Consider the following 25,048-nt stretch of genomic DNA (forward strand, 5'->3'; position numbering starts at 1 on the left):
ATAAACATTTTAAGTGGGCTTTACATATTATCTTTCTAAAATATGTGTTTACCTTTTGAGTATTCTAACTTAATGAGCTGATATTTGGGAGTTTTGACACTTCTGAAGAAAGCTAATTAAACTATGTAGAAAAACTCTAAGAGAAAAAAGACAGGCTGTGGATACTTAATTTTTTATTTAAATTCAATTAATTAACATATAGTGTATTATTAGTTTCAGAGGTAGAGTTCAGTGATTCATCAGTCTTATGTAATACCCAATGCTCATTACATCACATGCCCTCCTTAATGCTCATCACCCAGTTACCCCATCTGCAACCCTCAGTTTGTTTCCTATGATTAAAAGTCTCTTGAGCGCCTGGGTGGCTCAGTTGTTAGGCGTCTGCCTTCGGCTCAGGTCATGATCCCAGAGTCCTGGGATCGAGCCCGCATGGGGCTCCCTGCCCAGCAGGAGGCCAGCTTCTCCCTCTCCCACTCTCTCTGCTTGTGTTCCCTCTCTAGCTGTCTCTCTCTCTGTCAAATAAATAAATAATATCTAAAAAAAAAAAAGTCTCTTGTGGTTTGTCTCCCTCTCTGATTTTGTCTTGTTTTATTTTTCCCTCCCTTCCCCTATGATCCTCTCTTTTGTTTCTTAAATTCCACATATGAGTGAGATCATATGGTAATTGTCTTTCTCTGATTGACTTATTTCACTTAGCATAATACCCTCTAGTTCCAAGGCTGTGGATAGTTATTTAAGCTCATAGTTTCTTAGCCTTAGCACTACTGATATTCTTGGTTATTGAAGGCTGTCCTGTGCACTGTAGAATGTTCAACAGCATCCCTGAGCTCTACCCACACTAGATGCCAGCAGCATCCCCCATGCTGCATGATGACCAAAAATGTCTCCAGACATTTTAGCATGCTGTGCTAAAAGAAAAAAGAGAGAGAGAGAAAGATTAACACAGCAGGCCTGACACTTGTTTGCAACACTGGTCCTTGGTTGGCATCTGATTCCCACCATTGTTTAGCTGATAAAAAGCTTCCCTGTGCCTAAGTAGTTTGTGCAAATGATGAACACATGCTTTCCTTCAGAGAGTCTGGAATTTGGGTACCTGCTAAGCAGAAGGCACGCACCTGAGAACATATCTATCACTTTTGTGATTATAATACTATAACTCAAGCATTAAAACTAGCAAAATTACCTGGTAATGGTTTTGCTGTTTTCCCACTGTCCTTAACTTCATAAATATTTTTAAATATTGATATAAGTTCTTTGACAGCTTCTTCCACATGCTTACTTTTGTGGTTTAGAACATCAGCCCATTCTTTTGTGTATGTCTATTAAATAAGGCAATGACTATTAATTTACAGGTACTTAAAAATGCTGTAAAAATTATTAATATAACTTTAATTTCTAAAAGTATAATTAACACCACTTGAAAATGACTAGAGAGTTGCCAATAGCATAATGTTTTAGATCCAAAACTGTCAAGGCTAAAGGCATAGCTGCTAAGGCCCAAGCAAAGAAAAGGAGGAGAGAAAAAGAAAAACTCAAAGTCTTTGACTTTTATCTGATTTGATCACCCACAGACATCTACATTCACATTTATATGGTGACTGGCAGCTGGCTGGCTCAGTTGGTAGAACATATGACTCTTAACCTTGGGATCATGAGTTCAAGTTCCATGTTGGGTATATAGTTTACTTTAAAAAAAAAAAAAGAAGGCTGAAGAACAAGAGAGATAAGGCTGTCAAAAGTTGGAAATGAGAAGTAGTTTCATAAAAGGACAATCCAAAGAGTTGCTTTGAGATTCAAATGAAATAAGGTTTTAAAGTGAGCATGGTGCTCACTTATGCCAGGCATCAATTTAAGAGCTTTAGATGTAATAACTCATTTAACTAAATGACGACCACTTGGGATAGGTAATATTATTGTCCCCATTTCACCAATGAGAAAACTGAGGCTCAGAAAGAATCAGCAACTTGTCCAAGGTCACATAGCAGCGGGGGAACAATAGGAGTTTGAAACGAGTGCTGTCTGATTTTAAAACCTGTGCTCTGTCTTTCTGAACTTTTCTAATAGGCTTTGGGAAGAAATTAAGAACTAATTAAATTCAGAAAATAAAACTGGCCTATAAAGTTGAACAAGTCTTCTGACATCTATAATGTCCATACATTTTAGGGAAGAGAAAAATAAATGGAAGCAGCCAACATGGGCCTTTAAAGCCACTTCTGCAAAGGGACTTGAGCCTGTCTATGCAAATTTCTGTCCAGATAAGACACAGAAATCCCATATTTCTCATGTACTGCCCTCACGTGTTCCTTTCTTGGCTACTGGATTGACAGAGCTACTTCTAAGTCTCTCGCTCTCATTTATCCCACTTCATGTGTATCTGAACCCATCCTCATCTTTTCTCAGTCTCAGAAGAAATGGTGTTCCTCCTCCTACCTGAAGATATTCTCTTCTCCCCTCTCCACTCTACCAACCCTTCCCACCTGGTTCCATCACTCATTCATTCCACCCTTTCTGGTTTATTCAACACAGTGGTTAACACTGGAATTACAGTGGTGAGAGCCACTTCAGATGAGCATGGAAAATAAACAACTCTAAAGAGGGAGAACACAGATTAGTGGTTGCCCAGGGCTGGAAGAGTTAAGATGAAAAATGTTCTAAAATTGTGATGATGGTTGCCCAACTCTGTGAATAAACTCAAACCACTGGATCGTACACTTTAAATGGGTACATTGTATGTTGTGTGAATCATATCTCCATAAAGTTATTAAAAATAATAATTCATGCCAGAAAAAATTTGAGCCAGGAATTGGGGAAAACAAGTGGAGATGGGAAATGAAGGATGGGAAAATGAAGGCAGCATGCATGGGAAGTTTGGTTGTGAATGAGAAGTGAAGGGAGGTGTAGGAAAGTTTTTGTTTGTTGGCAAGGAAAAGACAATAGAATGTATTAGACTGCTAGTAGGAGGGGTCTGGTGAAGGGGAAAAATGAAGATCGAGAAGAGAGGGAAGAAGACTGGGGGAGGAAAGTTGTCAAGAAGGCAAAAAGGTGTGAGATTTGGGGCCCATTTGGAGGACCAAGATTTTGAAAAGAGGTCGGACCTTTCTCCATGGACCATTCTTAGAACTCAGTGAAGAACAGATTGAACTGAAGGGCAGTCCAGGGACAGACTGGAAAACCGTCAAATTGATTTTTTTCTTTTTTTTTTATGAGATATAATTCACAATATAATATCACAAAAGTTACCCTTGTGGAGTACACAATTCCTTGGTTTTTAGTATATTCACAGAAGTTGTGCAACCATCGCTGCTATCTACTTCCAGAACATTAGCATCTCCCCCAGAGAGAATCCCCAAACCCATTAGCAGTCCCCCTTCATTCACCCACCCTCACAGACCGGGCGGCCACTAATCTACTTTCTGTCTCTATGGAGCCAAGGTGATTTTGTTGAAATAACTTTTAATACCCTTTAATGTATTTACCAGTTTTCCTATCATAGCCTGGATCTCATTTCCCTGATTTTCTATTCCATTTGTATACCTATCAGGATACATATATGTCAGTCAGGTTTCAGTCAGGAAAACGGATGCCACGCCAGCTATTTTACCAAACAGAATGAGAGAATGTAATATAGAGAAGTGATTAAACAACTGTCAAAGGACCCAAAAAGGCAAAAGGGGACACAAAAGTCACACAGAGAGTTACTGCAGGAAGCAGCTCCCGGACCTGGGGTGTGGGAGAGCAAAGGCAAGAGGCTGGAGTTTTTAGAACCTGGAGCTGGGAAGTGAGGGTGCTGCTCAGCTGGTACTATTGCCTCAGAGAAGGACCTCATGGTGTTGGTACATCTGAGAAGCACAAGAAGCTGGTTCTGGAAAGGCTGGAAAAAGCTAGGACCTAGGATTAACTGCCACTGCCAGTCAGGAGAGGTTGTCTGACTGTATTGGGAACAGGAAGAAAAACAGGAAAGAGCAAGCCTCTTCTCTCTCCTCCACCCACCTTCTAGCACAACTATTGGCAAAGCCTAAAAGGGAGCCAGCTGGCCAAAGATAAATGTACTTTGCAGAGTCCCAGCCTCAGCATCATAGAGCAAAAGATCCAATATGAAGCCAGGGGATGACAGCTTTTTAATAATGAACATAATCTCTCCTGAAACCACAGTTAGATGCTCCAAGTCAAGGACCAGCTCCCTGACTGCAAATATCCATGGTTCCCAAATATGGTTTGAAACCACTGGTTGGCCCACACTAACCTCCCATCAAAATTAGCATTATGTATGGTTTGTTTCCAAAATGTATTTCTGTCCAGAATATTACCAGACTTGCCCTGTCATTATAAATCTTACTCTGCCTTCATTATAATGGCCCACCTTATTAATATGTGGGTAATAAGCAGCCCACATATTACTAGACCTTGGATCCCTCTGATGCAATTTACTGGGGCATATTGATTGGCAAAGCACTCTTCAAAATTCCCACCTCCTGTATCTTAACTTATCACTTATCTAATAGTAATAGCATCTTCTGTTGTGATATCAATGCAATCACCACATTCAAACTTGGTCACACTTAATCTATTCCAATTTCCCTGATTTGTGTGATCTGTTTCTCTTTCTATGCATATAAAATTTCTTTGTGTGTTCAAAATAAATTATATCTGGTAGTGTGAATTTTCCCCCACTAAGCAGTTGATAGTGTCACAACAGTTATAGGTACATACCAATAGAAAATGATTATCACTGTAAACGGGACAAAAAGGATACCGATATAGGTATTCCCTGCTTCTTTGTATTCTGTTTGTTTATAAGTAAGACCTGGTATGAAGTGCATATAGTCAGATCCTAGAATAAGTGAGAAGAAAATGACAGGCAGGAAATTACCCCTAGCCCCCCAGGGCAGGAAGCAGGAGACTTCTTCTTTGGAAAATTTCAGTTGCTCAGAAAAGACCATTTCAGCATCTGAAGGGCCGTCTCTCCTAGAATAATATGGAATCCAGAAAATAGAGCAAACAGGGAGAGTCCCAGGTTAATAATTTTGCAGCTGACCTAGAGACTAATCAACCCAGGTTAAAAACAGGTATTCAGAGGGCTCTGAGAGGAAGTCACTTGGGGGAAAAATGGAACTGTGATATAATAGTGTATCTGAAAGAACATGTGAAAACAAAGGCAATTAGAAACCCCAAGAAAAACAAAAAAGTTGTATAAGAAAAAATACATTACATGTACCATACATGGTTCTGCATTGGCTAATATCTATATAGGCATAATTAAGTATTGCTATTTACCATTACTGTTTAACTAAAAATTATTTTATAACTATATTGAGAAGACAAGGGAGGAGTGATAGAGGATAGGGTCAAAGAGCTGAATGCTCACTTATTAAAGCAGGAAGAAAATAATGTGCAAATTTGTCAATTCAAGAAATAGTACCCTAAGTATACTATTTGGAGATGCAGAAATAATACTATAAGGAATAGCTAAAAGTTTAAAATGAGTGCCTTTCCTAGGACCCAGATTGTGATCTCCATATACTATTTTCCACTGGTAACATAGAAAGGAATGAGGGCTGACTGGAGAAATGGGTGATCCCAGATCTGGAACAGGAAATGTACAAGATAAGCCTACGATACCCTATAGTTCCAGAAAGCAAGGAAGCTTTCAAAGACTACTAGAGTCATATAAAAAATATAGAAGCCAGCCTGAAGGATTCCACTGAACAAAGATGGAAACATTTTAACACCAAAAAGACATTTTCCAAAAAGACATACAAATGGCCAAGAGACACATGAAAAGATGTTCAACGTCACTGATCAGGGAAGTACATGTCATAACTACAAGATATCACCTCACACCTGTCAGAATGGCTAAAATCAAAAACACAACAAACAAGTGTTGGCAAGGATGTGGAGGAAAAGGGACACTTTTGTACTACTGGTGGGGATGCCAACTGGCAAAGCTTCTGTGGAAAACAGTATGGAGGTTCCTCAAAAAGTTAAAAATAGAACTATTCTATGATCCAGTAATCACACTACTACGTATTTACAGAAAAAATACAAAAACACTAATTCAAAGGGATACATGCACCCCTATGCTTATTGCAGCATTATTTATAATAGCCAAATTATGGAAGCAACCCAAGTGTCCATCAATAGATGAATGGATAAAGAAAGATGTGATATATAAACAATGGAATATTACCCCACCATAAGAAAGAATGAGATCTTTCTATTTATAACAACATGGATAGAAACAAAACAAACAATCAAATGGACAAACAGACCAAAAAAAAAAAAAAAAAAAACCAGAAACAGACTGATAAATACAGAAAATAAACTGGTGGTTGCCAGAGTGGATGGGGGTGAAGAGATGGATAAAATAGGTGATGAGAGGGCGCCTGGGTGGCTCAGTTGGTTAAGCGACTGCCTCTGGCTCAGGTCATGATCCTGGAGTCCCGGGATCGAGTCCCGCATTGGGCTCCCTGCTCGGCAGGGAGTCTGCTTCTCCCTCTGACTCTCCCCCCTCTCATGTGCTCTCTCTCATTCTCTCTCTCTTTCAAATAAATAAATAAAATCTTTAAAAAAAATAAAATAATAAAATAAAATAGGTGATGAGAATTAAGAGGTACAAACTTCTAGTTATAAATCCATCACAGAGATGTAAAGTACAAGATAGAGTATTCAATAGTCAACAATATTGTAATAATGTATGGTGACAGGGGGTGATTATGTTTATTGTGGTGAGCACTGAGTAATGTACAGAATTGTCCATCACCATGTTGTACATCTAAAACTAATTTAACATTGTATGTCAAGTATCCTTCAATAATTAAAAAAAGAGAGATATGCACCTAATCGTATTTTCTTCCTGAGAAACAGTGTGTGGTGCCAGCACCATTTAATTAATCCATCATTTTTACCACTGAACTAAAATATTACCTTTGATGTGTATTAATCTTTCATTGTGATCTTTTTCTCCTAGATTCTTTATTTTGTTCCTCTAAATTATATTTTTTTCTGTTAACGCCATATTGATTTGATTACAATGGCTTTAAGTATTTTCACTTTTTATTACCTATTCATTACTCATCATTTAAAAATAATATAATTTAATCCAACTTATGAAAAGAAAGGTATAGGAATTCTAATTGGAAGTGCATTAAATTTATACGGTAATTTGCAAAAAGAAAAAAAAGACAGATTTTTCACAGTAGGTTAAAAACAAAACCAGCTAACTGTTCTTTAGAAGAGAAAACCTAAAACAGGAGAACCCAGAATGGTAAAGATATATCTGGAACATAATAACCAAAAAAGTTTGGTGTAGCTGTAATAATGTCAAATAAAATAGTCTTCAAAGATTAAAAGCTTAACAATGATAGAAGGAACAAATGGCCAGGAAGACACAATCATTTTAAACTTGCATGCTCCAAGAACAGGAAGCAAAAATGGGTCATTTAGTGTTGTCTCTGTTATAGCCAATGTCCCAATGCTGAGAACAAATAACTTTAAGATCCTACACATTATGAAGAAGGCAGTTCTTTTTTTTTTTTTACTAACATATAATGTATTATTTGTTTCAGGGGTACAGGTCTGTGATTCATCAGCCTTACACAATTCACAGCACTCACCACAGCACATACCCTCCCCAGTGTCTATCACCCAGCCACCCCATCCCTCCCACCCCCCTCCACTCCAACAACCCTCAGTTTGTTTCCTGAGATTAAGAGTCCCTTATGGTTTGTCTCCCTCTCTGGTTTTATCTTGTTTCATTTTTCCCTCCCTTCCCCTATGATCCTCTGTCTCATTTCTCAAATTCCTCATATCAGTGAGATCATCTGATAATTGTCTGAAGAAGGCGATTCTTAAATGGTAGCAGGCAAGGCAACCATCAGCCCTTTGCCCATCTTGAGATTATAGAAAGGAAGCTTGATCATTGGTAGAGATCAAGTAGAAATAAGTGTAGAGTACTTCAAAGGAACTACTCAGAGACCCTGACCCATGTCCTCTAGAATTTGGGGATAGAGGGGTTGACCCATGCCTAAGTGGTCCTAAGGCAAGAGACCAGCTGGCTACCCAAACCCCTAAAGGCAAGAAGAGCCTGCATTTCCATAGAAAGAGAGGCAAAAACACTTGTATCCCATGGGCTGGATTGCACCCCTTGAAACAGAACCACCTTTGGTTAACACGAGCCAGCTGACCCAAACCAGCAGGGTTGAGTGTAGTTGAAGCACATGGCAGGCAAGAAAGAAAAAAGAATCTGGTTCAAGATATAAAGTGAGTGTTTCTGAGAGAGCTTGCTTTGTGCCAGGCCTCAAAAATGATTAGACAGGGTTCCTGTCTTTGTGATTTTGAGCCAATGGAGGATAAATAGGTACTCAAAGAATTTCAGTATATTGTGATGCTGAGGAGGTTAGGTTTTGTCCTGTAGAGACTGGATGCTACTGCTGTTGAAGGATTTAAGATCATGAGTGGCAGTGTGGAGAATGGATATGAGGGCCAAATAGGGAGGCAGAGAGAACAGTTAGATCATAACATCAATTGCTAAATTCAGAATGAGCCTTAAGGGCCTGACATAGGAAGGGAGTAGTAAGAATGGAAAAGAAGAGGCAATTCAAGCAAACGGAGTAAAAGGCAAAAACCTCGCTAAGCCTCAAGATTGACTGGATTTAGAAAATGGGAGTGAGGAAAGGATTCCAGACGACTCCCAGATTTCTGTGAGTGGCTTAAGGGAAAGTTTGTGGTAGTTAAAACCAAGAGGTACTCGATGTCCACCGAAGAAAGAACAGTGAGCCACTGCTGCAAACCCAGGAGACTCCAGCCTGAGGTTGAGGATATTAGTAAGATCCTGTCTAGGGTGTGGCCATAGGCTTGAGCTGTTGAAGCCATGCTGAGTCTTTGGATCTTAGGCTTTCAAAAAAAGCTAGGATCTCTATATGCTACTGACAGAGATTTCCACTGTTAGATTGTAAATTCACATTTTAGGTTTATGAGCCAGGATTTCTACGATTAAAACATAATACATAAATGCATACCTCATTGAGCATCAACATATCTTCTACTTTGGTAGCACCACCTTCGGGCAGGGAAATTAACACAGTTTTGGCTATCTCCTTTAGAACGGTATCAATATGCATTTCACACAAGTCACTGATCTACCAACAAGAAAAAAAAATACATAAATGCATACCTCATTGAGCGTCAACATATCTTCTACTTTGGTAGCACCACCTTCGGGCAGGGAAATTAACACAGTTTTGGCTATCTTCTTTAGAACGGTATCAATATGCATTTCACACAAGTCACTGATCTACCAACAAGAAAAAAAAATGTAGAGGAAAACTCTTCTTTCATCCAAATGTACTTGAGTTATAAACTAATTTAGAGGGCTATATCTAGAAACTTGGGTCCTGAGCCAAGCACAATTTGGCGGAAATTTTAGGAGTACATCTGCAAAGAAGGCTTAATGTGGAACTAAAGTTTTATAGAGCAAGCATCATGTGCCATAATCTCATGTGTTATCTCTTTTAATCCTTACTCTAGTCCTTGACTCACTTACTATCCAAGTTATACAGCTAAAGAAACAAAGACTCAGATAAGTAAAGTAACCTAGGAAGGAATGCATAGATAGCAAAAGGCCGATCATTGTAACTAGGTTTAGCTGACTCCCAGGCCTCCAAGTTTTGTCTATTGTAACATGCTGCCATCACAGACCAGCATATCTAAAAAGGCATGCATGATCTGTATAGCAAAGATATCAGAAATCAATAGACAGTCTCCAATTAGATGAATGCCTCATCTAACTAATAGTAGATGTATTAATATTTAAGCACTCCATTCTGTCATCTGCTACTGTCTACCATTATCCCATTTTCTAAACTGCCCAGTGGAGTTGAACTACCATTTTAACATATTGAAGGCAAGTAATTCAGACACAAAAACAAGGCAACCCTAAATGAAAAGGCCCCAAAGTAGCTAGAGAAACATAAAACATTATTTTTTTAACTTAATAGGAGTCCTTTTAGTTAAAAGTCACACCCTTTAAATAGCTTTCATAGATAAGCAAACTATTCCTTATAGCCTGCGTGTGAATGTACGTAGTTTTTAAAAATGTATCTATCATACCTTCTTTAAAAGTTGATTGAACATATCCAAAACTAAGTCAACTTCTTGAAAGAAGCTTTCCAGTGTTAAAGATGACCACGTTAATATTGTGAGCCCTTGTCTCAACACAGATTCCACCTAGAAAAAGAAAAAAAAAAAGTAGCAGCTTCCATGATTAACAGGAACACCTACACTTACAAAAAAAAAAAAAAAAAAGGCTTTCTTTTATTACCTGGAAATATTATAGGTTATATTTCCTTAATTATATTTCCCTCCATTATACCTGGTAAAGGTGACTTTGTTTTTTAATCATCTTTGGCTGTCCATGAAGAATCATGGATTCTTAGAAAGTGCTCATTATTGAGATTTAGTTGTTTTTCAAAGGCAACAAAACTTGTTGACAAGAAGTCATTCTATAGGAAAAATAGGGCTATAATGTTGAACTAGAAAGACAGAGGATCTAGGCAAGAATAGGTGTTCTAAAATCCATAATCTGTAGAACGGGAATTTAATTTTAAACAACAGGGAAATCAATATAAACCTTCAGCATTACCAACCTTTTTCATTTTAGGGGTCATTAGATTGACAAACACCAAAGGCACTTCCTGACATAAGTCATCATAATACTGCAGAAGACCCTGTTGAAAGTCAAAATGATATGTGTGACTTTAATTTATTTTAAAGCAGGTCATATTTTGATTCATACCAGGAAGGTTTCATTATAATGTTTCCTCATAGTCCTGCCAAGATTAAGGCTGCTCACCTAAATTTAAATTAATTTACCATACTTTTTCTTCAACTGTAAATGTATTTTAAAGAGCAAGTCAGTGGAGCTTTCTAGAGTGGCACGTTTCAATTTATTATTTAATTATCTTTCTATATTTACGTTATTTCAAATAGCTTGGATAATTATCTTTTCACAATATCTGTCATTACACATTTTTCCCCTTTCTGTTCCTTGTCTTCCGACACATTAAAGCATACTTGTTACTGATGCCACACTTCTTTTCTTGAATCAAAATAAATGTATGCACAGTCAGTTACTAGGCTTATCTATTTTCTTTTAGATATTTTTTAGAGATCAACCATAATGGTCAACTTTTGATCATTTTGTAATTTATTGCATGGTGTGATGGGAAATGTGGATTCAAGTTAATTCTTCCCCAAATAAACAATATTAAACTATTTCAATGTTTACTCAATAGTTTTGAACTTACTAATTCCTTTCCTCCTTTTCTGTTCCCAAACTCCTATTTGCACATCAGTATTTTAATACTATAAAGAAGAAACAAGGGAATACAACACTGTATGTTAACTATACTGGAATAGAAAATAAAATAAAATAAAAAAGAATAAACAAGGGAACAGAATAGATGGCCCAGAAATAGGAGCCAAAACTATACAAAAGTAAAAGAGCAGTCTCCTTAATAAATAGTATTGGGAAAACTGGACAGTCACGTGCAAAAGAAAGAAACTGGACACCTATCTTATAACACACACACAAATCAACTCAAAGTGGATTAAAGACTTAAATTTAAGACCTGAAACTGTAAAACTCCAAAAAGAAAACATGGGGGTAAGCTCCTTGACATCGGTCCTGGCAGTGATTTTCGGATTTAATACCAAAAGCACAAGCAACAAAAACAAAAATAAACAAGTGGACTATATAAACTAAAAGCTTCTGCACAGCAAAGGAAACCATCAACAAAATGAAAAGGCAGCCTATGGAATTGGAGAAAATATTTACAAATCATGTATCTGATAAAGGGTTAATAGCCAAAATATATAAGGAACTCACTCACACAACTCAATAGCAAAAAACTCTAACAATCCAGCTAAAACATGTGCTAAGGAACTGAATGGACATTTTTCCAAAGAAGACACACAAATGGCCAATAGGTCCATGAAAAGGTACTCAATATCTCTAACCATCTGGGAAATGCAAACCAAAACCACAATGAGATGGTACCTCACACCTGTTAGAAGGGCTAGTCTCAAAAAGACAAGAGATAACAAGTGTTGGCCAACATATGGAGAAAAGGGAACCCTTGTACACTGTTGGTGTGAATGTAAATTGGTGCAGCCACCATAGAAAACAGTATGGAGGTTCCTCAAAATGTTAAAAATAAAAATACCATATGATGTAGCAATCCCACTTCTGAATGTAGATCTAGAGGAAATGAAATCAGGATCTCGAAGAGATATCTACACTCCCATGTTCATTGCAGCATTATTTACAATAGCCAAGATATGGAAACATCCATCAATAGATGAATGGATAAAGAAAATATGGTATATATACACAATGGAGTATTATTCAGCCTTGAGAAAGAAAGACATCCTGCCATTTGCAACAACATGGATGCACCTTGAAAGCCTTATGCTAAATGAAATAAGGCAGACAGAGAAAAACAAATACTATATGATCTCACTTATATGTGGAATCTTAAAAAGCTGAACTTGTAAAAACAGTAGAAAAGTGTTTGCCAGGTGTTAGAGGTAGGGAGGGAATAGGAAGAGGTCGGTAAAAGGGTACAATCTTTCAGGTAAAAGATGAATAAGGACTGAAGATCCAATGTATAACATGGTGTCTGTAACTGATAACACTATATCATATAATTGAATTTTGCTAAGAGAATAGGACTTAAACATTCTCACCAAAAAGAAACAAATATATATGTGTATATATAAACAGATATATACTGTTTCTTTCTGGTTTAATATATACATATATATGTATGTTACATATATATATGAGGTGATGAATGAACTACATGAGAGGAATCCTTTCATAATGTATATTTATAACAAATCATCATGATGTACACTTTAAATATTTTACAATTTTATTCGTCAACTGTACCTCAATAAAGCTGAAGAAAAATGAAAATAATCAATACCACATCAGCACAACTGCAGTGATTTAATTTTCTTTTTTTAAAAAAAAAACCTCCTTCAAAAATAATTTTAAAATATAATCTATCTTGGGGTGCCTGGGTGGCTCAGTCAGTTGGGCATTGGACTCTTGGTTTCAGCTCAGGTCATGATCTCAAAGTCAAAGGATGGAGCCCCAAATCAGGTTCTGCACTGAGTCAGCTTCAGATTCTTTCTCCCTTTGCCCCTCCCCCATTCACGCTTGTGCACACATGCATGTGCTCTCTTTTTCTCTCGTGCCCTCTCTCAAATAAAATCTTTAAAATATATGTATATAATCTATTTTACCTGCAAATGCAATTTGTCTGCTTTCAATTTACTTTCCAATTTTAGCAATTTCTTTGCCTGTTCTGGTACATCCAACTTCATTTTTATCATGCACTTAGTTTCCCGAACAACTTCCAGAATTTTGGGATCAAAATTAACCAGCAACTTCCCGGTTTCTGGGTGTCGCACAAAAAGTGTGGCTTGTAAAGCTACAAATAAATGATTATTGACATTAGTTTTTCTGGATTTCTTTTTGTTTTGTTTTGTTTTTGTTTGTTTTTGGCTTTCTTTTTTTTTATTTTATTTTATTATGTTATGTTAATCACCATACATTACATCATTAGTTTTTGATGTAGTGTTCCATGAGTCATTGTTTGCGTATAACACCCAATGCTCCATTCAATACATGCCCTCTCTGCTTCCAGCCATGTTTACACACCTGTCTTCCCCACTGGGAACTGACTTCTTAATAGAACAATAGTGTTGGATATCCCAGGTGATGAGGCATAGCATCTGACATGTGGTCAGTGCTCAAAACTTAAATAAGTGAATGCAGAATGTCTGCAAGCCCAAAAATCAGATCTGGAGAGATAAAAATGAATGAAGAACAGATAGCCTTCGTGCTATGAACTGCAACACTTTTCTGAGTGGGTCTAAGAGAGCTATAATACAATGTAGTTTCTTTTAATGGATTGTGATTTCACCCCTGGGAGAGAACTGGAAGGTGTGCACAACTATAAAATATGACATACCTCATATGACAAACCCTTTTCCACAATGAACCCCAAACTGCTTCTTTAAAGGAAGAATTAAGCCTCCATCTTGAATGTCTGGTAACTAAGCTCAATATCAGTAAGATATATTTATTAAACACCATGGCATTGTGAGCTTCTAGGATATAGAGAAAGATTTTTTTTATGCTACACCTACATCAGCATGGATGCATGATGGCTTGAAACCATCCCTACCTGAACATCATTCATATAAATAGGAATTTGCAGGCATGCTTTTTATTATGAATTGAAATATATAATCCCGGTTAGTGGTGAGTAGCCTTAGCTTATTTGTTATCCTAACGTGAATTACTTCTACAGGCATAATAATAACACACTTCTAGATGAGTATGTGCTAGCTTAAATTATATCTTATATTAGCAAACACTACTAACATGAGAATTTCTTACGTATCTTCCAAGCCTCTCATTACTTCATAGAATGTGGCTGCATCGAATTTCTAGTAAAATGAAATAGTCCATATATTCCTTTGAAGTTAGTTGACTTTTACTCATCAGATAAAATTAGTCTTGAAATGGTTCTTAATGATGCTGGCTGCATGAGGATTTCAACTAAAAATTTCACCTAATTTGTTTGGAATCTTTTTAAAATTGGGTTAGAAATCATTTATCCTCCCAAGGAAATTCCAAAATAACCTTGGAACATTCATTTAATGAAATCTATCTTCCTTAAGGCTGTACTGAGTTTTCTTGAAAGGACAAAATGGTCAGCAAGACCACCAAGAATAATGACAGCCAAGAAGTCAGCTCCAGGACTGAGTGACATTTCATTAAAATTTATAGAGCAACCATCTGAAAGAGGCCAATACCAGGTCCTCAATTATTATTCCGAGTTCCTATATGGTTACATATAGCCACGTCAATATAATAAGAAGGCTTGCTGAGCAATTCATTTCCACTAACCTGTGTTCGTAGGAAAGGCAGATTTAAAGCTCAGCTTTGCCACTTCCTAGCTGTGTGATGAGCTTGTGCAAATGACTTAATCTCTTAGTACCTCAGCTTCCTCATCTATAAAATGATGATAATTATAGCTCCTCGTAGGGTCGCCATGAGGATTAAAGGAAGCTGCATATGTAAAGTGCTTTGACAAAGCCTGGCACAGGGTAAGAACTATGTAAGTGTTCGTTATCACTGACTGTTATTTAAAGGATACAAAGATGAAACAGAGTATCCTTGGAATGTGAAGGGGAGATGAGACAGATCCCTAAAGCCATAAGTGTCATGAGAAACAGGAGCAGATAAAGTGAGTAGAGGACTCTGGAGGAGGAAGACGTTATTTTCTGCTGTGGAAAAATAAGGAGGGGCTATATGGAAGAGGTGACTGGTGAACTTGTTTTTGAACATGAGGAAAAACCATCAGGACAAAAGAAAAGTAGAAAAGCGTATGATATTGTAGAAGCCAAATACTGCCTGCTCCATACTTCAGTTAACAATTCCCTTTTGTTCTTTTCCATAATGTGAACTTTAAGTTTCTCTTGATGCTCCTTGGGAGGGTTGCTCCTTAGCTAGTTTTCAGGAGGATCCATAGGGTCCTACCACACTCATTACCCAGAAACAGCTGGCCTGGTACAAGTGGCTTATTAAAGGCTAAACTAAGGGGCCAATTGGGGAAGACAATCTGCAGGTCTGGGACCTGTCCTCCAGGACACAGGCATGAGCGAATCAATGGTAGTAACAGTGACATGTCCTCAAACAGCTAAAATATATGGGTCTGGAACCAAGAGGCAGAAAAAGAGTGGCCCCTCTTACTATCACTCCCAGTGACGCAACCACAGGATTTGTGCTTCCTGTGCCTGTAGTTTTGTACCATTCTGGGTGGGGATCCTGGTATGGGAGGGAGGAACCTTTCTGTCCAGGGACACAGTCAGGGTTCCACCAAGATTACAGATAAGAGTTTAAGGTTAAGATGGGACAAAGCGGAACCTGAACTGAACAATTGAGCCCCCATGGTAACAAACAGCCCAGGTGATGGCAGCATGGATGCATGATGGCTTGAAACCATCCATCCCCTGCCTCACAGCGGACTCCACCCAATGCTTTGGCACCCCGCAGAGGTACTTAGAAACAGCCCTAATACTCTGAATTTCCTGGAGTTCAAAAGTGAAGTTAAATTCAGTTATAGAAAAAGAAAGAATGGAAGGGAGGAAGGAAGACAAGCAAGTACAATTCTTTCTCCTCTGATTGGGACTGGGATTTGAATCTATAACAATGAATCTATGACAAAACTGAATATGAAAACTTCCCCTAAATCTATGGAGAAATATCTATGAAGGGTCTCAATATTTACTTTTAAATACTGGTTTTTTTTAGTGGAAAGTCACAATCGAAGTATATCAACTCTAAGGTGATGACAACTTTTGCTTATAGAATCAGAATCTTATTAACCACTGTAAAAAAAAAATTGTATCATCCCCAAATCTAAATGTAACCATCATAATATTGTATAAAAGGGATGTGAAAATTCTCCAGAACCATGACTTCATTCAAAATCACCTAACACCCCCTCCGTAGCATCACTGCATTTCTTATACACACCATACTGTAACTGCGAGACCTCTCTGATCCAGGCTGTGTGATAGATCACCTCGAATTCCACCAGAACATAGGAAATTTTGTTATACTGACGAATGACAGCTTTACCTTCCGCACTTGACAAAATTTCTGAGTTTTTCTGTTTTTTAAAGGGGAAGAAAAAGATTTATAATTAAAGGACTGCTGATTGTTTTCATATCCCAATCAGAAAGCTGTTATTTAAAATGTCATCAAATAATTATGCCTTACATTTTGCCTCAGAGTAAAACAGAGATGAGGTAAGCCATACAAACTAGACACGGAAGTAGGGAAATGTTACCGGTGGAAAGGGAACATTGGAAAAGGAAATAAAGGATTTAAGAAAGAAAGGTCTCTAGCCTTAACAGCTGGCCAGGCTGAGAGAACTCTGCCTTCAATTCTCTATTCCCTCCCCACAATTCTGGATAAGATATCAGTTTTGTATTTTCTATACTGTGTGGGTTTGAAATATTTAATTAATAATAATATTAAATAAAAAGGAAAAAAGATACAATGGACTGATTTTCCTTGACTTGTGAGTATCAGGGAAAACCCCAAATTCCAGCACTGAAAAAAAAAAGTGTATATCAAAGAACAAAAACCAATTTCTTTATGTAAACACTGAACATTTTATGTTTGATTCGCAGATGTCAAAAACAGGGCAATCTCGGCTCTGTCATGCAGAATCAATCAGCAATGGAGTCCCCACCCTGGCCACTATTTTAAGACCAGGCTTTGAATTTTTTTACAAATAGTGAGAATAGTAAAATGATTAAGAGCAGCCGAACAGAAACAATGGAAACTTAACTTCCAAGAATGCTTAAATACTAAAATTACTTGCAAGACTATTTTTGGTACTTATTTTGTTCTGTATTTAGGCATAAGATGGTGCCCTAAGAAAACCAACTGCTTTGTGAGTCTGTCTCTTTACAAAATCAAACCAAACCAAAATCAAAGAGAAAGCCAACTGGCAATTTCCCACCCTGGCCACTATTTTAAGACCAGGCTTTGAATTTTTTTACAAATAGTGAGAATAGTAAAATGATTAAGAGCAGCCGAACAGAAACAATGGAAACTTAACTTCCAAGAATGCTTAAATACTAAAATTACTTGCAAGACTATTTTTGGTACTTATTTTGTTCTGTATTTAGGCATAAGATGGTGCCCTAAGAAAACCAACTGCTTTGTGAGTCTGTCTCTTTACAAAATCAAACCAAACCAAAATCAAAGAGAAAGCCAACTGGCAATTTCAGCCAACTGGCAATTTCAATTTCAGAATGCCAACAGGGCCTAAGAGTATCCTGGGGCTTTTCAGAAATCTAATAACTTTAAGGACACAGAGAAGGCATGTACTCTATTATACTTTGCTCTAGATCTCAATTCTTAAGTCAGGAACAGAGTGTCTTCACCTTCACTAAATTGTCCACACATAGAAGTAATCTTCAGGACTATGCCTAGACTTTATTGTTTTCAAAACAATGACTCTTTAAAAGCCTTGAAAAGGGGCACCTGGGTGGCCCAGTCGTTAGCGTCTGCCTTGGGCTCAGGTCATGATCCCAGGGTCCTGGGATCGAGCCCTGCATCAGCCTCCCTGCTCAGCGGGAAGCCTGCTTCTCCCTCTCCCACTCCCCCTTCTTGTGTTCCTGCTATCGCTATCTCTGTCAAATAAATAAATAAAATCTTTTTTAAAAAAAGCCTTGATAAACTGTCCTGTATTACTAAAAGTCATAAGGTTATGATTCTCCCCCTTAAAGATTAACTGTAATTAAGTGAGCTTACCTACCAAAACATGAGAGAATTGGTTTAGTCTCCCTCAAGCATATTTATAAACTAAATTTTCTTTGCCTCGTGAAAGCAGTAGCTCTAACTACTTTATTGGACACAAACATTACAGGATAAAATATATGTCTTATATTAAAACCACCATAATCCTCATACTGTAAATGTAACTATTGGCTTACAAAGAAATAGTTGATGGGTTCACTTATCCGTCGATAGAGCTGCCTCACCCAAAGTATTTTTCCTGCAATAGGGGGCATGTTGCGAGCAAGAGGAGGATCATCTTTTTGAGAATGATAAAGCTGTAATTAAAGATCTGGTATTAATGTTTAAAATTCAATATAATGGAAAAGGCAGAAAGTATTTAATGCATTTGTATTCCCATGTTTTATACACAAGAGGTAGTCAATAAATATGTAAATGCACTTCAGTGATAATCTGTGGTTCAGAAACTATGATGTTTACAATATATGACATTTAATTCTCTCTTAACCCTTATTTCCCATTGTATGTATCTTTTTTCTGTATTTTATCCCAAATTTTAAGGAAATCTTCAAATAAGGGAGTACATAAGCTATACTGTATCTGTTATAATATTCTTCAGAGCCCCTATTTCTGCATGCAGAAATATTAACTTCAATGGGCTTTCCTATACACACATAAATGCTATTGCAAAAAAACAAAACACAATTGTTAAGTGCATGGGGATGTCAATCTGGTTGTCCAATGACATACACCGTCAACACCTTCCTACATAGAGAAGGGTGCATCAGAGGTACTTAGTAGTGAAGGGATCATTCTGAGAAGCTTAGCACAAGATAATGATGGCAAATACTTTCACAATACTTTTCTTTTTGTACTAAAGTACTATTCTGGGGGGGCCTGGGTGGCTTAGTTGGTTAAGTGTCTGCCTTCGGCTCGGGTCATGATGTCCGGATCCGGGTCCTGGGATCAAGCCCCGAGTTGGGCTCCCTGCCCAGCAGGGTGTCTACTTCTCTCTCTCTCTCTCTCTCTCTCTCTCTGCCCCTCCCCACTACTTGTTCTCTCACTTGCTCTCTTTCTCTCTCTCAAATAAATAAATAAAATCTTTTAAAAAATAAAGTATCATTCTATTTACAAAAATGATCCTTGCCTTCTTAGTAGCTTCAAGTTCAGCCACATAAAACTGAAGAATACGCTCAATTGTATGGTTTATTTCTGACTGAAGACAGGGGATTTGCAGCTTCTGGAATCTGAAAGTAATTGAAGGTGAATAATTCAAAAGTAAATGAGAAACATACTTAAGAATTGCTGCCATCCTAAAAACCTATGCATTCACTCATTTTGACAAATATCCCTACCAGGCCTCATCCATTGTCCCAGGATTCAGAGAGGAACACAACAGGTGTAGTTCCAGCCCTCCTGGAGCCTCCAGTTATGTTATGGAAAATGCAGATTTAGTCAAGAGTTACATAAATAATTATTTAAATCACACGGGTACCAGAAATGCATATATCAGGGGAACCAGCCAAGTCTGGGGAGTCGAGAAAGACTTCCCTTAGAAGGAGACATTGAAACCAAAATTGAAAAGATGAGTGGGGGGTTGGCTTCGCAAAGATGGAGGCCAGCACACTGAGCATCCCTCTGCTAGTATTAATGTTCACATCATTCCAAATGGCCATATCATAACAATGATCTGTCAGGCAAACATCACTTCCCCTTTCAGACTAAGTGATACACAGGAAGCACTAGGACAATAACATCCAAATAATAAAGTGATTTTACACCAGTGTACTATAGGTAAAAAGAGAGACAGACGGACAGCAAGACAGATAGAGACACAGAGAGAAATCGCCAAGAAATTAGTACTGCCATCTGTCTGTACAGTACTTTCATTGGTCAAAATCATTTCATAAGTCTGGTTTGACTCTTTCAGTGGTGTCATGAGGTAAGGTCTCACAGGTATGGTCCATCATTACAAAGATGTGGAACTCTAGCAAAACTAGGCCCAAACCCAGAGGCACTGGCTCTCAGGAAAGAGTTCCCAAAGGGTCCCTAACAGAGGATGAGTCCTCCCTGAGCTTGAAGGAAATGGCCTGTAGTCCAGGCTGTCCTTCCTACCCTTCAGGGGAGCACCGTTGTCAGGACAGAGGAAAAGGAAGCAGCAGGAACACTCTGGAGGGAAAATGGGAAATTTGAGAATCTACTACCCTTAGATAATTTCACTTTTGGAAATCCTTGCAGTATGCAGAATTAAATATTATTCGCTCCCTTTCCAATAAGGACTATGAAATTAACCTCAAATATATTACATAGCTGGAGGAAAAATCATGTATAATAATTTCATTTTCTTTTTTTTAATATTTTTTATTGTTATGTTAATCACCATACATTACATCATTAGTTTTTGATGTAGTGTTCCATGATTCATTGTTTGTGCATAACACCGAGTGCTCCATGCAGAATGTGCCCTCTTTAATACCCATCACCAGGCTAACCCATCCCGCCACCCCCCTCCCCTCTAGAACCCTCAGTTTGTTTTTCAGAGTCCATCGTCTCTAATGGTTCGTCTCCCCCTCTGACTTACTCCCCTTCATTCTTCCCCTCCTACTATCTTCTTCTTCTTTTTTTTTCTTAACATATGTTGCATTATTTGTTTCAGAAGTACAGATCCGTGATTCATCAGTCTTGTACAATTCACAGTGCTCACCATAGCACATACCCTCCCCAATGTCTATCACCCAGCCACCTAATCCCTCCCACCCCCTACCACTCCAGCAACCCTCAGTTTGTTTCCTGAGATTAAGAATTCCTCATATCAGTGAGGTCATTGGATACATGTCTTTCTCTGATTGACTTATTTCACTAAGCATAACACCCTCCAGTTCCATCCACGTCGTTGCAAATGGCAAGATCTCATTCCTTTTGATGGCTGCATAATATTCCATTGTGTATATATACCACTTCTTCTTTATCCATTCATCTATCGATGGACATCTTGGCTCTTTCCACAGTTTGGCTATTGTGGACATTGCTGCTATAAACATTGGGGTGCACGTACCCCTTTGGATCCCTACATTTGTATCTTTGGGGTAAATACCCAGTAGTGCAATTTCTGGATCATATGGTAGCTCTATTTTCAACTGTTTGAGGAACCTCCATACCGTTTTCCAGAGGGGTTGCACCAGCTTGCATTCCCACCAACAGTGTAGGAGGGTTCCCCTTTCTCCCCATCCCCGCCAACATCTGTCGTTCCCTGACTTGTTAATTTTAGCCATTCTGACGGGTGTGAGGTGGTATCTCATTGAGGTTTTGATTTGGATTTCCCTGATGCCGAGCGATGTTGAGCACTTTTTCATGTGTCTGTTGGCCATTTGGATGTCTTCTTTGGGAAAATGTCTGTTCATGTCTTCTGCCCATTTCTTGATTGGATTATTTGTTCTTTGGGTGTTGAGTTTAAGAAGTTCTTTATAGATTTTGGATACTAGCCCTTTATCTGATATGTCATTTGCAAATATTTTCTCCCATTCTGTCGGTTGTCTTTTGGTTTTGTGGACTGTTTCTTTTGCTGTGCAAAAGCTTTTTATCTTGATGAAATCCCAATAGTTCATTTTTGCCCTGGCTTCCCTAATAATTTCATTTTCTTATTGGAAGACTTTTGCTTCAAAAAATGCAATGAAAAATATCACACTATATTTCACATTTTTACCAGTTTACTTAATGGTAATTGAAAGAAAGATTAATGTTTATAAGTCTTAAAGTTTACAGAGGGAGATTTCCAAAAATATCTTATTTGAAATTGTATTTTCAGATATAAAGTTATCACACTTAGAAACTACACCACTTAATGCATTATAAATACCTTTGAAGCAGCTGAAGGGCCTGCTGAGAAGATAAGATTTTCCCAAAACTACTGTTCATAAATGCTTGTATTTGTATCTAAAATAAAATATTAATATTCCATTGATTTGGGGCATCAAAAAAGAGATTGTTTTTGTTTAACAACAATTAATGATTTTTCTACAGAATCAAAATAACCTGAAACACACCTACCATCTAAGCATCTAGAACTGCACTATCCAGCATGGTGGCCACATGCGGCTACTGAGCACTTGAAATGTCAGTACTTGGAAGTGAGATGTAAAGTAAAATGCACACTAGATTTCAAAGGCTTAGCACACACACACAAGAATGTAAAATATCTCAATGATTTTTATTTCAACATGTAAAATGGTAATATTTTGAATATTTGGGTTGAAAAAATGTATTATTAAAGTTAATTTCACCTGCTTCTTTCAACTCCTATTCATGTGGCTACTAGAAAAATTAAAATTACATATGTGGTTTGCATTTGCTGTTTATTATTTATTGGATATGACTGACCTAGAGATTTATAAAAGGAGTGTATATCCCTTACCAAGCTTATTTCTTGGAACATTTAGAATTTCTAAGCATATTGGGAGAGCAACGTGACACTGTAGACACCCAGGGTCAACACGTGTCATTTTACAACACTGCTGCTCTCAGAAACCTCTTTGCAACATTAAGGAAGAACAAAAAAAGGAAAATATTTTTCTAAGACTCCCACCATCCTTAGCAATGAACTCCAAACTCCTGATACCCAATTAATGGAACTGACACACTCTGCAAATTATTTTCACTGATAAATTGGCATGGTCTACTAATATAGGCCATGTTTATTAATCAAAATTTGGGAAAGGAAGGAAGGAAAATTTAAACACTGACACCTCTTTGAAAATATTAAAAATTTACGATGGCCTCTAAATACACTGAAAGTTAAAATTTGTACATAAGGCCACATAAAAGCCTTTATAACATACAATCTTTATTAATAAATCATAAAAATATTGGATGCAGCAAAAGTAGTTCAAAGAGTGAAGTTTATAGCAACACAGGCCTGCCTCAAGAAGCAAGAAAAATCTCAAATACACAACCTAACCTTTTACATAAAGGAGCTAGAAAAAGAACAAATAAAACCCAACACCAGCAGAAGGAAGGAATTAATAAACATTATAGTAGAAATAAATGACATAAAAACTGAAAAACAAAACAGAAAACAACAGATCGATGAAGCCAGCAGCTCATTCTTTGAGATCAACAAAAGTGATAAACCTCTAGCCAGAATCATAAAAGAAAAAGAAAGAGAGAGAAAAAGAGGACTCAAACAAAATCACTAATGAAAGAGGAGAAATAACACCCAACCCTAAAGAAGACAATTGTAACAGCATATTATGAAAACCTATATACCAAAAAATTGCACAACTTAGAAGAAATGGATAAATTCCTAGAAACATTTAACTTCCCAAAACTAAAGTAGGAAGAAATAGAAAATTTGAACAGACCAATTACCAGAAATGAAATTGAATCAGTAATCAAAAGACTTGCAATACAAAAGCCCAGGATCAGACTGTGTCACAGGCAAATTCTACCAAACATTTAATGAAGAGTTAATACCCATTCTTCTCAAACTATTCCAAAAAATACAAGAGGAAGGAAAACTTCCAAATTCATTTCATGAGGCCAGTATCACCCTGATACCAAAACCAGATAAAGACATCATAAAAAAAGAGAACTACAGGCCATTATCTCTCATGAATATAGATGCAAAAATCCCCAACAAAATATTAGCAAACCAAATCCAACAATATATTTAAAAAAATCACATACCATGATCAAGTAGGATTTATTTCATGGATGCAGCGGTGGTTTAATATTCATAAAACAACTGACGGGATACATCACATCAGCAAGAGAAAAGGATAAAAACCATATGACAATTCAATAGATGCAGAAAAGCATTTGACAAATTACAACATCCATTCATGATAAAAAACCCTCTGTAAAGTAGGCCTAGAGGGAACATATCTCAACTTAATAAAGGCCTTATATGAAAATCCACAGCCAAAATCATACTCAATGGTGAAAAACTGAGAGCTTTTCCCCCAAGCACAGGAAAAAGTCCACTCTCACCACTTTCATTCAGCATAGTATGGAAGACCTAGCCACAGCAATCAACATAAAGACAACATAAAGAAATAAAAGGCATTCAAATTGGCAAGGAAGAAGTAAAACTCTCACTATTTGTAGATATCATGACACTATATATAGAAAATCCTAAAGACTCCACCAAAAAACTACTAGAACTGATCAATTCAGTAAAGTCACAGAATACAAAGTCAATGTACAGAAATCTCTTGCATTCCTATACACCAATAATGAAGCAGCAGACAGTGAAATGAAGAAAACAATCCCATTTATAATTATCCAAAACCAATAAAATATCTAGGAATAAACTTAACCAAAGAGGTGAAAGACCTGTACTCTGAAACCTATAAAACACTGATGAAAGAAATTCAAGACAACATAAAGAAATGGAAAGACATTCCATGTTCATGAGTTAGCAGAAGAAATATTGTTAAAATGTCTATACTACCCAAAGTAGTCTTCAGATTTAATGTAATCCCTATCAAAAGACCCACAGCATTTTTCACAGAGCTAGAACAAACAACCTTAAAGTTTGTATGGAACCACAAAAAACCCTGAATAGGCAAAGCAATCTTGAAAAAGAAAAAACTGGAGGTATCACAATTCCAGATTTCAAGTTATATTACAAAGCAGTAGTAGTTAAAATGGTATAAT

At 37.3% G+C, this 25,048-nt stretch overlaps 1 protein-coding gene across 6 annotated transcripts in view; it reads right to left on the minus strand.

Moving 5' to 3' along the window:
• The window catches only part of DNAH8 (dynein axonemal heavy chain 8), a 417,769-nt gene that overhangs the window by 308,355 nt on the left and 84,366 nt on the right, over positions 1-25,048 (minus strand). For 4 of the 6 annotated variants that reach the window (XM_027603616.2, XM_027603617.2, XM_027603618.2 and 1 more), the window contains exons 1-7: positions 18,592-18,678; positions 16,616-16,751; positions 13,309-13,496; positions 10,644-10,724; positions 10,108-10,224; positions 9,173-9,292; positions 1,184-1,319 (exon numbers count right to left, since the gene is read on the minus strand). In XM_027603616.2, coding sequence (XP_027459417.2) covers positions 1,184-1,319; positions 9,173-9,292; positions 10,108-10,224; positions 10,644-10,724; positions 13,309-13,496; positions 16,616-16,751; positions 18,592-18,669 — 856 coding nt within the window. In that variant the 5' untranslated portion in view covers positions 18,670-18,678. Of the gene's footprint in view, positions 1-1,183; positions 1,320-9,017; positions 9,138-9,172; positions 9,293-10,107; positions 10,225-10,643; positions 10,725-13,308; positions 13,497-16,615; positions 16,752-18,591; positions 18,712-19,541; positions 19,642-22,250; positions 22,328-25,048 lie in introns of those variants that run through there. The other 2 variants (XM_027603620.2, XM_027603615.2) reach the window with 2 other exon arrangements.

This window comes from Zalophus californianus, chromosome 7, assembly GCF_009762305.2.
Source record: "Zalophus californianus isolate mZalCal1 chromosome 7, mZalCal1.pri.v2, whole genome shotgun sequence".
In the NCBI taxonomy this organism is placed as follows: Eukaryota; Metazoa; Chordata; class Mammalia; order Carnivora; family Otariidae; genus Zalophus; species Zalophus californianus.